Source organism: Vulpes lagopus, chromosome 5 (genome assembly GCF_018345385.1).
Source record: "Vulpes lagopus strain Blue_001 chromosome 5, ASM1834538v1, whole genome shotgun sequence".
Classification (NCBI taxonomy): domain Eukaryota; kingdom Metazoa; phylum Chordata; class Mammalia; order Carnivora; family Canidae; genus Vulpes; species Vulpes lagopus.
This window is the reverse complement of record NC_054828.1, coordinates 41,119,454-41,133,384: the sequence shown is the minus strand read 5'-3', so window position 1 is coordinate 41,133,384 and position 13,931 is coordinate 41,119,454. Positions and strand designations below refer to the sequence as shown.

The 13,931-nt window shown below is 37.0% G+C and overlaps 1 protein-coding gene across 7 annotated transcripts in view; it reads right to left on the bottom strand.

Moving 5' to 3' along the window:
- Positions 1 to 542: 542 nt before the first annotated feature.
- Positions 543 to 13,931, bottom strand: part of CCDC85A (coiled-coil domain containing 85A) — a 192,258-nt gene continuing 178,869 nt past the window's right edge. For 2 of the 7 annotated variants that reach the window (XM_041754954.1, XM_041754955.1), the window contains one exon: positions 546 to 2,380. In XM_041754954.1, the coding sequence (XP_041610888.1) occupies positions 2,203 to 2,380 (178 nt within the window). In that variant the 3' untranslated portion in view covers positions 546 to 2,202. Of the gene's footprint in view, positions 2,381 to 6,169; positions 6,269 to 9,757; positions 9,878 to 13,111; positions 13,247 to 13,931 lie in introns of all 7 variants that reach the window. The other 5 variants (XM_041754948.1, XM_041754949.1, XM_041754950.1 and 2 more) reach the window with 5 other exon arrangements.

The following is a 13,931-nucleotide window of genomic DNA, read 5'->3' as shown; positions in this document are numbered from 1 at the left end:
CATTTTTGATAAATATATTAGCAAGATTTCAGGCCCTGCACTATTGCCTATCAGTTATATCCATTAAAGTTGGGGCTAATGTTCAGTGCAGGAAGCCTTATTCTAGTCTTACTAGTGGTTTCCCAGAAGTAGGTGTGTTCTCTGAGCATGTGTATAACGGGTGTTTTCCAATTTTTGTCTTGGTCATAAGCACAGAGGTCAAGTTTTCCACTCTGCAATATTTCCCCCTTAGTATATTTCTTCCTATTGACTGTTTTATTTTTTTTCTATTGACTGTTTTAATGATAATTGAATTAAATTTAAATCTATATGAATAAGTGAAAGATTTTATAACCCTAATTTCTAAATATTAAATACGATTCTAAAGTTTTAATTACATTATAATAGAGAATGGTGTGAATTGAGTAACCTGAATATTAAATCCCTCAAACGTTCCTTTGGTTTAAGATAATGAATCATCTGTTTTACCATGATTAATACCATCATACAGGAATACTGTGATACTTAGTGACCATCAGAAATCTATTGAATGTAGGAAAAACATTTTGAAGGAAAAAACACTGAGATTAAATAATTTATTACCATTGCTAAGATGAACACATATACTTGATACTCAATTTTATGCAGAACTTTAAAAAAATAGTTTTAATACAGTATCAAAATTTACACAAGTATTTTGTCAAAAGACCAGTGTTCCTTGTATTAGCTTCTGCAGTCTCTACTGCAGGCACAAAAACTTGTTTTAAATATCTTCAGAGTGTAGGAATACAACAATTTAAGGATGAATGCTTTTCTACAAGAGAAGGTGTAAATATAGCAAGCCATTTTCTTTTACAGTGTAATAATATAACAGTTCAAAAGAAAAGCTTAACTGGTAACCCAATTACAATAATTAGAGAGATAATTCTATAGCAAATTAATTCATAAATATTTTCTGAAAACAGGGCTGTTTTTTCATCACCATAACATTTTAAAAAGTAACGAAATTCCTTCACATTCCTTCACCAGTGACAATTAGTATACTGTAATGAGTCCATTAAAAACAACAGCAACAATGAATATCTGCTATTAATCCAATCTGAGTAATTTAGAAGAAATCTAAAAACTGGGAATTGTTGCATTCCTACTTTTATAATCTTAAACTACAATAAAAACTTAGCATTCTGTCACAGGCCTCTTGCACATTCATACAAGAAACTATCATTGCATTTGAAAAAAACCAAAATACCTATCATAGCATTTCCAGTACACACAGTCTAATATAATATATATATATATACCAAAAATAAGAAACTAAGCAAAGCTAGCACATCTCTTTTTCAAACCTCAAGCAATCTGAAGAGCTTTTAGCCTCAATAATGAAGGACATGCGTCAGTTTCATAAAACGTTAGCCGCTGTAGGCAAAGAAAGCTTTTTTTTTATCATAAATGCAGTGCAATATTTTAAAGTTTACATAAAGTTTATTAAATATAACAGCAGATCTAGAAACTAAATTGTAGAAATTGACATCACAGCTGGAAACACTTAGAAAAATTATGTTTGCTTGTTCTTTAATTGGAATTAATATTAACATCAATGGATACACTGAATGAATAGGGAAGTTGGTATGTCCCCAAGATGTGTCTTCATGAACATAGCAAGATGAAAAGGAAAGCTATATTTATCTTGATTACTTGAAATAAATGGTACTCTCTGCTATGCACTCTACAAGTCCTTCTACCCTGCTAGCTGGTAAAGAGAATTTACGTGATAGTTTTAGCACCTCAAAAGTCAAAACAAAATCCTAGAAACCTAATCTTATCTTACATCCAAATGCATTTTGCATCAGGAATTTGCTGACTAAAATAGAAGAAATAGGCTCCCAACTCAAACTTGGAAAGCTGGAAGATACCTCTTCCTCAAACCTCAGGGTAGGAAAGTCTCACCATTTTGTGCAATGAGTCAACTCTATCAAACCCACCGAGGCCCTACTGGTTCTTCTAATTGTGCAGGTTTCCTGATGACAATATTAGATCTGAGGAGTCCAAAAACATTTTAGTTCTAATGAAAATATTGGTACCAAAGTGGTGATTTTCAAAGCTATTTGAAATCTACTTGAGATGAGCTGTTGTGGGCACGGAAATGAGAGAGACATGAAATACAGCCTCAGTAATACTAAAGGTTTTAGAGGGAAAATATGTGCAATGTACAATCACTCCATGTTATTCAATGAGTCCAGGTTTGTGGAAACTCATTTTTTCTTCTTTTCTGTCTCTGGCAGTGGTGGTCTTTTGCTTGAAAGAGTGCCTTTCACATTGGTCCTTTGTACTGGTTTCCGGACAAATGTTGCCTAATTCCAGGACAGGAACCTGCAGCATCTCCAAGTTTCCTCCACACAACCTTAAAAAAGGTAGAAAATGAGTAAATAAATAGCATCTTAATGGCCTCTATGGTTTTTAAAGGGGGATCTATGAGAGGGGCAAAGAGGAATGTGAAGACGAGACAAAATATCTCCATGAATGAGTTCAAACACAATGAAATGTGATGGAAGTTCTAAATCACAAGGGCTGCTTAGTAGAGGGAACCTACTATGCTTTGTTAGCAATCAGGGTCAAAATTAAAGAATGATGTCCAACTTCCTCTGGTTACGTGAGTGGTCCTCAACTCTGGCTGTGAAGTGTGCATTTGTAGAACCTTACACAGTAACTCCCCCTGGTAGCGAGGATGCATCGTCATCTATATCTATTTTTTTTTAAAAGCTACCAGTGTAACTCTGTACAGCCAGAATTAAGAACACATGAGCAAAATCCTCATGGTTTCTATATCCTACATCTTAAACCAGAGATATCAAAATGTTTAATCCACTAAGGAAAATGGAGTTTTTGTTCTTGAGCTATTTAAGCACTGAGCTTAAACAGGGTCACTGGTAAATTTCCCTGGCTTTCTCTACCGGGGGCTGGGGGGATGAGTCCTAAATCTTAGCTACCCAACAGTACAATCTGATTATCAAAGCAGAGAGCATCCAAATGCAGGACAAATATTAAGAATACATTCAAGAATCATCAAATAAGTACACTATGTCAAAAACTGGGTCATTTTAGAGGGACAATAGCAAAAAGTGAGAATAAGACTAATTTGGGAGTGAAACCACTGAATTCACCAATGATATACCAATATGCTAAACTGGGGGTGGGGGGGATGCATTTTCCAATTAATAGTCATAACCCTCCTTAGGGTGATTGTTTTCAGATTGACTCATTCCCTAAAAATTTACATAGCTCTAACATAAACACGAAACCAGTTGGTTAATTATTGATAGACTCTTTGTTTTGTTTTGTTTTGTTTTGTTTTGTTTTTTCCGGCCCTCCTTTTAAATAGAGCAGATACTCTAGGGAAGCTCAATACTATTCATAGCAATACATAAGAATATAAGGTTCTGTCTACCTTCACTTCTAAGCTAATGAAACTATTAGCTCTCTTTTAGCAGACACCACTATGTGGTAGAAAGGACTGGTCCTTTTTGAAGAGGGTTGTACTGATGGTCTCTAGTAGGAAAGGAATGATCTAGCAATGAAGCTCAAGCTACCCACAGGGGAGTTAGAGAAAAATCTCATTTCTTAATAGACTGCGAAAAGGTGCAAACACTGCATCAGGGAGTCAAGGGGTGCTCTGGACTTGCCCTTTCTAGCTGACCAGAGTGCCTTGAATGTCTGATTCTATCCTCTGCTTCTAAGCCAAAGACCTCAAGGAACACAGACACAAAGCCCAAGATGGTTACAACTCCAAAGTGCAAACACTCTCCAAATATTCAAATATGGAATACCATGGGCCTTTGCCCCAGAAGGCAAAACTCTGAAATGAGCCAGTGCTACTAAGGTAGACACAGAGTAGCAACTCGTTAACTAGAAGAACAGGATAGGTGTGTGTCTGGGTTAACCAGTCAAGTATTTCAGCTGTACTCAGGGCATTTACAAGAGCCAAACAAACCTAAAAATACCATTACTACAAAAAGATAAGATACTGCTCTGTGAGAAACAGTAATTCTATTTTTGTGGCATAGTTTGGGAAGAGAATAAAAACACCTCTTACTAATCAACGTGATGCTAACAGGTCACGTTGACAACTGATCTCCAGGAGGAACACCGGAAACAGAGGCAAAACTTATTATCCTAAGTTCAGAGTCTTAGAACTGATCTCAGATTATGAGAAAACTTTCCATTCCTGCCACCTTATTTTATAAAAGCACATAGTTCCTCTACTAAGTTTAATAACCTTAGCTAGTTTCTAAGAAATTACTTATCTGTGAAAAATTCTCACAATCTGTTTTTCACTTAATTCTCCAGCATGCAGTATGTGATTTTGATGTTCATATAATTTATAATGTGACAAACATTTTAGGACCAACACCTTTTTCTCCTAGCACTCTTCTATTTGGAAACTATTTAAAAACTAATATCAGATTTAGGTTGGCTTATTTTTTTTTTTTTAAGCAAATGTTGGTAATTAAAGACAAAAGTAGACAAGGAGCCCTAAAGAACTTCTACAGGCAAAAAAAAATTTGTAGCATTTTTGTGAAACATAGGCAAACCTAAAGATCAACACAAACTAATCAAGACCCAGTCCATTATACGTTTCTTCTGTGACTAAGAAATAAATTTTCGAATGTGCAGAAGTCTTGTATCAAAAAAAAAAAAAAAAGAAAGAAAATAAGCAATCCTAAGCATGTGATTTTACAGAAATGCATGCATTGATGCATTGCTTTTCATTCTTGGGGAAAGAAAATGGAAGCTCCCAGATTTATCACACTTGGGACAGTGGCGATCTGGGTATAGTTCTGACTTCACTGTTCATTAGAGAACAATTCAAGAGGGCAACTTTATACATGAAATGCAAATGTGAGGATCATTCCCAGGGCTTCCTCTCCAAATTGTCCAGGGGGCTAGGGTGAAACCCCACCATCTGAATTACAAAGGATCCCCTTATACTACTCTTTGGAGAACCACTGTGGAATGATTGCTGTGGCCCCATCTAGTTCAATTCCTAATGTCTGAACCCGTATGTCTCATTCCCTAGCCAAGAGAGAAGCGACAGGCTTTTTTATAAAGGTATGTGGCTTAACTTTTTGAATTTATCTGAAGGAAATATTCAAATTTAAAACTGTAAGGACAGGCTGAAAAAGCTACAGAAGGTGTGAAGAGTGGTGCATGGGGAAATAATGACTTGGAGAACTAATGACCTTTTTGAAAACAGATGAAAACAGATGCAGGAAAGAAAGAGTTTCAAAAGAAAAACAGCTACAACATGAAGCCGGAGACTAAGACTGTGGCCCCAGCACATATAAAATGCCCCTGGGACTTAAAACATTTCCTGGATTCCAAGAACACCTCAAGGAAGTAGATACCTTTAAGGTATTAGGACCTTCATGTATTTCTAAGCAATTTTGATATCCTAATGGACAAAGAATGAGGATAAAAGTACGATATAGAGCCAATTAAAATCAGTGCTTAAATTTTTTTTTTGCTTTTAACAAACATATTCCTCTACAATAGTCTATGTAGCTTTTTAACTTTAGTTATAGTCTTGATTAAATGATATACCCATGCATATTACTCAAAATTTAGCCAGGGATTAATAATAAAACTAAATCACATTATTGATATGCTTCATGAAAATAGCATGTCAATTTTTTTTTACTGTGTTCTTTGATTTCTATGTGTCTATCTCTTCATTATTTCCTCCTAAACATTTCTGAGCTTTTATTAACCACTGAAAGGTAAAGATACTAGTTTGCATGACACGAAGTGCCCATATCGCCTGATTTAAGTCTGAAGATGGCTGTGTTTTGATCACAGGCTTTTAAACACTGATTTTCAGATACTGATTAAAAGTATGAAACAGAAACCCATTTCTCAAAACTAGCAATACAATATTTTAGACAATAAGTTATGTAAAAATGTTCATAGATCATTTTGGAATACAGAATTGGCTGATTATCGCTTACCTGAATATTTTGACTGTTAATAAAACTGCAAGAAAACATACTAAAGATAAAAACAAGGGGAATGGGTTTTCATATAAAACTATAAAGGCATTTGGCCAGAATTTTAAAAAGTAGATATTCAAAAAGTGGTAACTAAGCTACGATGGGGCTTTCAACACAGAATACACAATAAAGCACATTAAACTTACATTGCACATTTCTCTGACTATAGCTTTTTCTGTCTCACTAAGGTCATTTTCATACTCTTTACCCTGTTGACGATCTATAGTTTCCTGAACATCCAAGACCTGGATTTGTTGAAAAAGAAAAGCAAATTTCACATGGAAAAAAACTTGTTAGTTATGAATTAAACCATCAAGGAGCTCCACTTTGTAAAACCTTTGGTTTTCTCCGTGTCTGCATATCAGAGTGGATTAATATACGGCAAAATCTTTTAAAACAGTCAATTGTTCTAAAACTTACGACGGATGTTTCTACCTGATTTTCAAATGGCCATTCAAAGCAATCTACTGCATCACTAATAGTCAATTGAATTCATTCATGTCTAAAATAATTAGATGCATTCAGTTAATCGGGTCATTAAAATAACATCAACCATTTCAAGGAAATAGTTCTTGCTCCATTGTAAAGGTGAGCAAAATAATTAAGGATATGCCAAATAATCCAAACGATATGTAGACATGGCCTATAGAAAAGAGGACTAAAAAGAGATATCGACAGGTGAAACTGGTCAGAACCCAGGAATATGTACATAAGAACTTGAGTGAACATTACAGTTCTTGCCTGGACATGTTCCCAGGGCCTAGGAAAGGACTATAGAAATGGCTCTTTGATAGAATCAAAGAGAAAAATTGGCTCCTTACAGTGAAAATGTTTGAGCAACATTTTAAATATTTTTCATTAGAGCAAAGAAAGTTTGGGTGAGATTCCTTTAAGTAATTTTAGGGGCCTATCATTCCACTTCTCTACATTATCTATAAATGGATCCAAAATATTTCTTCAAATAGGTCTATAACGTTTTCATGCCATACTTTCTATAGGTCAAAAGGGGAGAAAACTTTGGTTTTGTTTTCTCTAGATTACCTTACAAGCCAAAGCATTAAACAGCAAAAAGACCCAAGAAAACAAAAAAGCCCAAAAAACCAATGCTTTTCCTCAAAGCTCCTCTAAGAATCCCCACCAAACTGTGACCTTGCTAACCTCCTTGATTCTGTTGTCATCATGGTCAATGCTGATGGCCACCCCTAAAAGCGTCACCTGAAAACTGGCACCAATGAACAGTTGAGCCAAAATAAATGACTTAAGCATGAAGTGGGGCCTTCATGTCAAGTTCGTAGATACTGAGTCTACACGGATATTTACTGGAGTTCAATCCTGAAATAATCTAATTCAGCAACTACTCCCTTGTTAATTCAAAATGTTGAGCAATTATTACTACCTAGGTACTACTACTTTTAAAGGAGGATATCACGGTAGTAAATGAAAGCCTTACCCTGATACTCTGATGAGCGTCTGTTCACATTCTTTAGACACTCAGAGGAACTTTTATTTCCTCAGTGAATATTCATAGAAAACTTAACTCCTGGAACAAGCTCCTTTGCCTACAAATTCAGTTTCTAATGCACCTCAGAGAAGTGTACTTCAAATCAGTTAATTTCTACTAAATGAAGTGAAGCTCCAATTAATAGTTAGAATGAATTTTAAAGCAAGATAAATGTGATGTTATTACAAGTGGGCTAATTTCTCACACCGATTTATAACACTTTCCTCCCAAATCACAACCACAGAGTTTTTTTTTAAAGCTTACAGATTTTTTTTTTTGAACTCTATCAGAAGATGAGAAACTGAGCCATTGTTCTAATTAATCCTTTCACAACAGAAAAATTTTATGATGTAAATCAGCTCTAGAATCCATGGGCTTTTAAAAACCAAACATGTTGAGTGGCTATGTTTCTTCTTTTACATTGTGGTATCCCTAAGAGGCATTTCCCACAGGCGATATTTCCCATAGGCACATACTTCTGTTTCATGACACTGTTAATTCATGGAAGTAAACATTTTGTATTCAAGAGCCTCCACTTATCCAATAAAGATGCTTTAGTTGCTCAGTATTACCCATCTTCCGAGTGAGGACACTTATGTCATAATCAGAACATGTTATCTTTCTCTTGAGATAAAACTTTACATGGAAATTAGAAAAGGAATTCAGAGAAAATTGAAGAGCTCCTCCTTGCTCTTCCTTTTAAGGCCATATGAACACAGGTGCAGTGAAAAAGTTTGGGAAAGATTGCAGTGCTATCCACTGTGCTGATCTGATTCAAACAAGATTTGCCATTTAATAAGGCAAAAAGTGGAAATAGTTTTCAATCTGAAAAGTAGAGCAATGTGTTGCTGGAGTAAGTGCAGATGCTAACCCTACAAGATCGAAGCCACACTCATTTTTTATTTCTAAGCTGCTTTTCAGATAGCTGGCGTCTGGTTCATACTCTAGTAACAGCATGTTTATAGCACGCTGCTCATGCTAACCAGCAACCGGATGCTGTTGCAGAGAGCGTGATGTCGGTCAGTTGATAAATCAGCACCCACCAGATGCAGGGTGGTGCCCCTCATTCTGGTGTGCCTTCGCACATGAATTCTCCTCGGTTGCTAACTTGGTGAATTATTCCAACCAAGACAGGAAGTGCCAGGTGCAATGCACCAGCCACCAGCATGGTTCTGCTACCTTCCCTCATCCGCAATCAGTATATATTTGGGAGGAGCAACTTGTTACATGGAAGCTACAGCAAAATATAATGAGCTAAATCTCCTGCTAAAACCAAACCAAATAAATACTTTGAATTTCTTATCTACGTATTTGCTTTATGCAGGCCAAAGAAAGTGTGGCCCACTCTTCAGGGCCACATCTTCAGGCCACATATTTAGGCTGCTGATAAATCATCCCGAAACCAAAACCATTTTAATAAAGCTCTGAAGCTCCTGTGGCAAGCGCAGAGCTGAGGCACACTACCTACTTTATGGCTCAGAAAGGTCTGATTAAGGCTATATGTTAAGAAGTACAGATAGTTTAAAGGACAGTGATTCATGCCTTGGAATTTATAAAACTTCAAGGAACCATACTAATTTTTAAAGTGATTTTTATTGCCTGCATCAGTTTCTTCTTTTAGATTATTAATTTTACTTATAATGCTTATTTATTGGAAAGCTCGCTATTAGTAAAGAAAATAAATAATAAATTTCCTCTTTGGAAGTCCTTTGATGATCTGAAGTATAAGCCAAAAAAACTAGCGTCCTGAATAAGATCCTCTATTTTCTAACACTATATGGAAGAGCATTAACCAGCATTTGAAGACTTAATACTTAAAGAGGGATAGAGTAGGTTTTTAGTTCAGTATTTTCTTTCAGTACACTGCACAATATATTTCAATTGCATAAAGAAATATCCTTATTTTGGCCAACTATTATAACTCCCTATTTTGAAGACATGCATGCTACAAACACTGCACATAAAATACCCAGAACAATATTTTACACATATGGATATACATGCACATCAGACTTCAACTTCGATGCAGATTGATATGAATCACATTACTCAAAACAAAATGATAAAACCAGAGATTCAACCATAAGTACTCAAACCCGTTATTAAACAAAAATTATACTTCAAAAATCAAAGTATCTATGGTTAAAACAAGACTGTGAGAACTACCAGACTATAGCGAACAAGCCACAACACAACTGAAGTTCTGTATAAATGGTTGTACACAGTTGGTTACCTTAAGAGAATGTACCACGGGTTCAGGCTGCTGAGAAGGTGTGGTATGTCCACTGAAGCTAGCTGGAGAGTTGGGTGGACTGTTACTCCCATCAGCCCCTGATGACAACCTAAAAGAACCCTTAGTAGAAAATCAACAACTTTGTTATTAAAACAAAAGTCGTTTATAACTGCATAGATGTCATTCAGTATTCAATTTCACTGCCAAGTGAGAATGAGCCACTTTGTTAATTTTTTTTTTCTAGCCTGTTCTAAGATGCTCTCAACCTGTTAATTGGAATACTCTTGCTGCTTGACCAGCAAGAACACTTAACCAAGTGCCCTCCCTGTGCATGCCCAGATGTCATTTCTGATTTGCCAAAAAGAACAATGCCCCCTAAGGAATGCCCATTAAGAACATTTCAAGACTGATTTTTGAAATTTAAAGATACTCAAGTGCAGGGAATTTATGAGTTGCTCAGCAGCTGAGTTAAACATGCTCACTCAGCAAGACAAACGCTATATTCCATATGTCTCGGAAAATACGGACACATCACATTCTTGCATTGGAGAGACAGTGTGTGTTATAAAAACTTTAAGGTAAAAACCTATAGCGGAGCATTTTCCAAAGAGATTTAACCAAACTGAACATTTTCTTTAAGGAAGAATTATCTTTTGGTTTTTTTAAAAAATAACTATGGTCGAAAATGACATTTGTACTTTAGTGAGCCTGACTTAATTGCTGAAAAACCAGCACTTGGGCACGATTAACTTGGCCTTGGAGACTCATAGTCACCCAAACAGGAACTGAAAAAAAAGCAAAGCTTCAGTTCTGTCCCCTCCTAACCCGTTTTTATGGAGATCATTACACTCGGAGGGCCTGAGATTTTAGTTTCTGTCCATCTACAAATCTACAGATATTTTTTCATGCCTAACAGGTTAATAATGGCTCCATTTAACTTGATCTTATGACTCTAATACTCCGAGAAGGAGCCATTGAAGGTACCTCCTATGTGGATTCATAAAGGGAAGAAACAACTGTGGTGAGGAACATATTTTTTCCAGCACCTACAGAAGAGCTTCTGTGTTGTGCTCTTTAGGGATGGGAGGGAGGCTCTGAGAGCAGCAACAGTTCTAAGTACAGGTTTATGTAGACCATACTGTTGGTTAGAGAAAATGACAACTCCCAGCGATTTTCACAAAGGCTATCATTATTGCAGTTTGGAGTATCTTCCCCCTTCCCTTGTCCCTGTCGTTTCTTCCTGTGTCCTTGAAGGCTACCCTTGCCCCCTCACAAGCCAACTGAAGCCATGTTTTTTTTTTCCCCCTCGTGCATAGAGTTATGCAATCAAATCAGCTCCTACCCACTCCCCACCCCCTTACTAGCCACCAGGAGGAGGAAGCTGTGGAATATGACATTTAGGGGACCTCTCCGGCTCTACCCTTTGCTACTAACGTTACGAGCAGGTGATGACACAGGAAGGCCAATTACAATAGCCCCAACGCCTTCTGGGGGAAAAATGTCTATGTTTTCCTGTATTTGTAATTCAGACCAAATCAGATATAATAGTACCTGATACAAATAACAGAAGGGAACCTAGTAGAAGTTTAAAGATGGTGAAGGGGCCTACCAGTCCCCTCAACTTCACCACCAAATTCTGGACATCCTCTTCCTCGGTAGAGATGAAATGTTTGCAAAATGAAGGAGTTCTAAAGGAAGCTGCTCCTCTCTAAATAGTTCTGCTCCTCTATCGTTCTCTTTCCCTACTGCTACCACCTTTATTAATGGTCTTGAAAAGGCCTCTAAGATGAGGCAGAGTTTACTTCCAACTTCTCATTTAGGACCCACTAATGCAGTATAGTTTGCCCCCTGACTTAATCTCATTAGGCAGGCCACAATCCTCCCCCTGGGGGCTATCCGTCCTTCAAGCTCTTCCTTTCCAACCTTCTGCTGCCCAGTCCTTCTGTTTAAAATGTTCCCTTTCCGGGCAGCCCCAGTGGCACAGCGGTTTAGGGCCGCCTGCAGCCCAGGGAGTGATCCTGGAGACCTGGGATCGAGTCCCACGTCAGGCTCCCTGCATGGAGCCTGCTTCTCTCTCTGCCTGTGTCTCTGCCTCTCTCTCTCTCTCTCTATCTCTATGAATAAATAAAGTAAATCTTTAAAAAAAAATAAAATAAAATGTTCCCTTTCCAGAACTGGCAAAATGGTGGGCACATCAATCCCAGCATGCTTTTGCTTGGGCATGAGGCCTCTTTGCATTCAGGGCATCTGGATTTAAAAGAATTTCTAAAATCAATGACAACTAGTTCCCCTAAACCAAACCCTTTGGGAAAGTTAGTATTGTTTAAAATTAAGGGGAGTCTTGTTCTTCCCTTAAACACTCTTTTATTTCTTTAATAATAACAATGGCTAAAACAGGAATTGCACAGTGTGGAAAACTTATTCAGCGATTAAAGTTCTACTTCAAATTTGCTTGGCAAGCTAAGGACTAGTCATCACCAGAAAGATCAAGGTTCACATTTTATGTGGTTTTTGTAAAGTCACAGAGGTAACCAAATGCCCAGTAGAGTTGTACACTAACAGGTGCTCAGTAGTTTTCTAGGTTATAACACAAACAACATCATTCCTATCACATCTCATTTAATTATTCTAAGATAAAAGGTTACATATCTTTGTGCTTAGCAGAATCAGACCAATATTTGGAGAATTATCTAGGCTCAATCACTACCTACCCTCAGTTGACTAGTAATACACTTTCACAGAACTCTTTTTAAAATATGCTGAGAGAAATACTAGTGAAATGAATGGTTTTAAACAGTCCTTTGGGATTTATGATAGTAAAACTAAGCCTGTTTGTTTAAATTGTAACTTGGCTGGCTCAGGAGACAGGGAATTTAAAAAGAAGAAAATCTTAATAAAATTGGAAATGTGACTTGCAGCTTCAGGGTTATTTTCAAACTACACATGATCGCATAGTGCATACACCACCTTTTGGGGCAGCGATCACTTCTGAAGGACAAGAAATCATTTTCTGGGCTGGTCTACAGACAGTTCATTTTCATGACTGTGGATCTTTTAAACTCCTTTTCATGAAAGGTGCAGGGTACCTTTGTTCTTCTCCAATGCGAGGGGTTACTCAACCTTCAACCCCCAAGTTCAGGAACAACAAAACAAAACAAAACAAAACATCGACGCTGACCATTTAGGAGATGAAAGACTCTACTCCCAGCTTCCCTCCCCAGGTTCAGACACACACACAGCAACTTTTTTTCACGTGTACAGACTTGCTCTCTCCCCCCAGCGTAACTTTTCCTCTAGCAACAGAAGCCATCTGTATGCACAAGCAAAGGCAGCAGCTGACTCATCTTCACTCACCGGGAGAGTGGGCAGGCATCGTCCTATTCCTCGGCACCCTTGCCACCACTGCAAGACCCGCCGGGCTCTGGGCCCCCAGCCTTTCTCCATATTTGAGCTGTTTCTAGTTGGAGGTTGCCTTCTATTCTGGGTGGCCTTATATTTGGAACAATATAGTACAATCACTCAGAAAAATACTGTTTCCCAAGTCTCAAGAAAGCAGATAGAACAAGAAACTTAATGAAATGAACCACAATGACCACAATGGCAAGCTGTAACATGCACCTCAAATTAGGAAAAAAATTAAAAACAAACTCAAGTCCTGTCTATGAAAGCTAATACTGATTTTTAAAGAAAGTTTATGACTAACTCTAAAGCTATCAAAAAGAGGTAGATGATAATGTCCAAATCCCCCCCCCCAAAAAACTGAAGCTACTTGGACAACTGTTTTGTTGGTTTCACTTGTGAGAAACAGAGAATTAGCCATAAGTCTTCTGAGTGTTTAAAACTGTGTAACTTCAGAACTTAGCAGGAATTATTTGAAATGCAATTGGGAGCACCATGCTCTTTTGTTAAGAAACCCAAGGTGGGTAGATATATTCAGCAATACTTCGCACACTGAAGAGTATGTAATGAGCTAAGAAGTCATCACTGCATTAAAATAACTTTTACATGGGACATATACATCATTATCAAAATTTCTATTTATTAGTTAAATAAAAATTTTCCCCTAAATTTTAATTTTTTCTAAAATTAGAAAATCTAAAATTAATTTCTAGAATTATGACTAAACAGCATAATTCTATTAAAATCATCAGAAGCAAAATAAACTTACTTGAAC